Source organism: Olea europaea, chromosome 6 (genome assembly GCF_002742605.1).
Source record: "Olea europaea var. sylvestris chromosome 6, O_europaea_v1, whole genome shotgun sequence".
Classification (NCBI taxonomy): domain Eukaryota; kingdom Viridiplantae; phylum Streptophyta; class Magnoliopsida; order Lamiales; family Oleaceae; genus Olea; species Olea europaea.
Window position 1 is genome coordinate 2,685,451 of NC_036242.1, and position 4,053 is coordinate 2,689,503.

At 34.0% G+C, this 4,053-nt stretch overlaps 1 protein-coding gene across 1 annotated transcript in view; it reads left to right on the forward strand.

Annotated features, from left to right (window-relative positions):
• Positions 1-685: 685 nt before the first annotated feature.
• LOC111395000 (polyadenylate-binding protein-interacting protein 8-like) overlaps positions 686-4,053 on the forward strand; it is an 8,114-nt gene continuing 4,746 nt past the window's right edge. The window contains exons 1-3 of the mRNA XM_023021027.1: positions 686-1,486; positions 2,856-2,966; positions 3,052-3,096. Of these exons, the coding sequence (XP_022876795.1) occupies positions 1,139-1,486; positions 2,856-2,966; positions 3,052-3,096 (504 nt within the window). The 5' untranslated portion in view covers positions 686-1,138. The remainder of the gene's footprint in view (positions 1,487-2,855; positions 2,967-3,051; positions 3,097-4,053) is intronic.

The window sequence follows — 4,053 nt, forward strand, 5'->3', positions numbered from 1 at the left end:
TCAATACTGCCCAACTGCTTATTAAATGCAGATGATGACAATTCATTTACCTCATCAAACATGTTAATCGGATCGTGTCCCTCACTTCGATATACACTCTCAAAACTGTCTTACTCTTTTCATGTACATGCACACTACAGTGTACCATATACATTCATTATACTAACAAATCAAGTACGAAAAAACTTGTCCCTTGCTTCAATACGCACTCTTAAAATCGTCTTACTCTTTACATAATGGTTGAACCCCAATCTTAAGGGCTCTCACCGTCTCGTCCCTAGAGTTTTGTGAGATAGGTAAATCGCTGGATATGCCCCAACAGGCCAGGAAATAAGAGTTGCCTGTACACTGCGCCTACAAGAAATCCAATTCCATGTCTCAGGAATCGAATCCCCACACTGCGACTGTCAATAAGGCGTAAGATGATTTCACTCCTATCCTTTACACCACCGAACTATGCCCCGGAGGGCGTCTTACTCTCTACATATTCATACACATTGGAGTGTTTGTATATATTTACACATATTTATTATACGTAACAAGTGAATATATTCTGCCACTAAAAAAATAAGAAAAAAATGAAAAGAAAAGAAAGAGGAAAGTGCCAAATGCTAGGCCTCTTCCTTAATCAAGAATCGTTACGAGGACCCCTTTTTTTCTTTTTTTTTTCTTTTTTCTTTTTTTTTTTTCCTCCATACTTTTCATCTCTTTCTCTCACCATTTCCACTTCTAACTAACCAAGAATTGTTACGAAAACCCGATTTATTTTATTAATTTTTTTCATCTCTTTCTCTCTCTATAATCATCATCATTATCAGTGTTGCTTCCATTTCTGCCCTTATTCACCAAATGAGATTATGGTTGCAACTTTAATACACGCACATATTTTGAGAATCTGTTTAGATTATCTTCAGAGATAGCCAAAATCTGGAATTTGATAGAAAAGAAAACCCATCACTGATTGATCTATATGTTTATATAGAGGTGTAAAGACTGTGTTTTTAAAGAAGAGGCACATAACTTTACTATATGAGGCAGAATTCTTGAGTCTTTTTATTGATCAAGCTTTGAGTCATTTTTTCTTTTCTTTTTTGAGTAAAATTTGTAAATTTTTGTTTGTGGGTTTTTGTAATTTTCCATGGCGGCTGGTGCAGAGGTGTCTGGTGAGACAGTAGTAGTAGCAGTGGACATGGTGCCTTCATCACCAAAAAACACTGAAACTGCAAGTGAAAAAATAAATGAAAAGAATGATAATTTTAACGTTAAGGATTCAGGGGAGAAGGATGTAGATTTTATTGTTAAGGACTCTGATTCGAAATCGGAAATGCAAATGAAGGAAATTGTTGATATGTTGAAGAAACTCAAATTGAATCCTCTGGCCAAGGAGTTTTTCCCTTCCTCCTATAATCGGAGCCAAATGGGGGACAACAATTTTGTGTCGGCTAAGAAGCTTTCGGGCAATGATGGTTTTGCGAATAACCGAAGGGTATAAATTTAGTTCTCCCTTTGATTGATTTTGTTATGTTCATTGTTATATTGATTCATAATGGTGCTTCATTATTTATTGACTTTATGTTCTATCTCGTCTGGCTTATTCAATTAGAAGTTTATTCTTTAAGTTTGTTCACATTACATCTATTTACATATTTGATGCTTACCATATAAGAAAATAATTTATTGATTTTGGAATTATGAAAATTGGCTTGATACAATTTTTGGGATTCTGTTCATTTGACGTGATTTAGTCCAAGATTTGATGTAGTAACTTATTTCTTCAAACATTTGGAGTCTGGACAATTCACTTGCGTTTACAGTAGTTACATAGGTTGTTGTTCCGAAGGATTGCAATATTTGGTCAACATAAATGAAATTTGATCACATCAGACACAGAACAAAGCATAGCTGTTTCATCTAACCTTGAAATGTTATTTCTGAATTCGCTTTGTAGGAAATTTTTTTTTTTAATCTAAATATTGGAGAGGATTTTGGACATGAAATATCTAAAATTTTCGTTTCTCTAAGTGAGATGGGTAAGATTGAATCTGGAAACTAAGTTGTGCTTTTATCATTTGAAAGTTTCAGTTTCTTGGCCATAATTGCTGGAGTTAATACAATCTCGAGGGTATGAATGCTAAAAGCTTTTCACTAATCAGTTTCCATTTTTTTTTACATGAAGTTTATGATATAATTTGTAAATTGTTTCGTTGTTAGTATCATTTAAGATCGATTTGACTGAAACTGGAAATTAACATTTCAATCCAAAAATGGATTTTTTGACTTCCATTTTGTTAAAATGGATTGCCGATGCTTCATTTGTTAGTGATGGATCTTTCCATATCAATTCATTGGCTTGATCTTACTGCAGTTTATCGTTCATAAAATTGATCGACTTCAGTTTATCAGTTAACTGGTGATAGTTTGTTTGACTGGAATAATTCAAATCCAGTTTGTCACCTTGATTGATGATAATCTATTTCCAGGTTAAGTCCATGTGGATGCACACTGTATATGCATATATCAACGTGCACATCAATCTGATTAGTAAATTATAGAAGTTCTGCACATTTTAATTACCTGATGATTTGATTTCATATTCTGTATGCATTGCTATTATCAATTTTAGAGGGACGCTTTCTTATTTATTACCATTTACCTTCATTTTCCACCTTTTTTTGACTTTTAAGGGTTGGATCAGATCTGAATTGATGCAAATTGAATTATATATTTATTGCGATTTGGAACTACCTAATTTTATTCCTTTAAAACAAAATATAATCTAGATCCATTGGGTGGACATTCTCTTACATTTGCATTTTCTTTTTGCTCCCATAAGATTTGAGTTTGTGTTTTCTCAGAGAAGAAATAACAACAACCAAGGCAGGAGGAGAATGGGCGGTAGAACTTTTAGAGCTCAAAGAGAAGATAATATTAGACGAACAGTCTATGTTTCCGACATTGATCACAATGTAAGTAAAGATCACTGGACTTTATGTGACTCTATCAATATTTTATGATCCATATTGATACAGTTAACTCACCTCTTTATTTAAGATAACTGAAGAACAACTGGCTGGCTTATTCGGCAGCTATGGACAAGTAAGTTGCTGCACTCATATAAATGTTAAATAAAACTATTGTATTGCATACTTGGTAAATGAGTTCCTCGTACCTCAGCATTTCAAATAGTTTTGTGAGACCATAATATGAAGGATGTTAATTTTTCTGATTTAATAAACATTTGTCAAATCGTACATAAGCTAGTACCGATAAAGTTAAATATATTTTCATTTGAGCTCATAATATTATTTTATATTGGTCAATGCTAGATATCAAAAAAAATTTCATAAGGCATTACTGTGGTGAAGGTCTAAAAAATGTAGTGGTGTAATGGTGGAACTTCAACATCCATGCTTCAGCTTTTGCTTATTTGACTCAATTGATGAGCAAGAGAAGGACATAAATGAGGCAAGCTGAGTGGATTATGTAAGAAACCTAAGTTTATGTTCAAGTTAAGCCATAAGGTATCTTTATGTTATTTAGTGTTGAAGGATCGTTTTGCGAAATAATGAGGAGATATAGTCCTTATTATGCACCAGTATGACACATGCTTCCATAATATGTGATATGTTAACCTCTTTGTAACTCCAATAGAATGTCGCCAGCTAGCTTGTGCACCAAAATGTAATTAGAAAAAACAGGTTGTAATTATAACATGAGGTTTGAGGAGGGCCATGAAAGAAAAAAGATTACCCATGACTTGCGTCTTCTTTGACCTGGAGAGAGCATTACCTGTGGACATCCCAAAATGAAAATAGGAGCATTCATAAATGCACGGATAGATTATGTTATAATGATGGATGAAAAACAAGAAGGTTGGTCATTGGTGGCACTGGTAAGTCCCTTGATCCTCTGACTCCTGGTGTAGCTCCTCCACTGGGAATTCTGCAATAAATCAACTAAGAACCCGGAAGAATGGAACAGTTTATGAAAATTCAATTGATGGAAAATAAGAGACAAATTCCAAGGCTATTAGAGTGGCCCGATCTCCCCCCT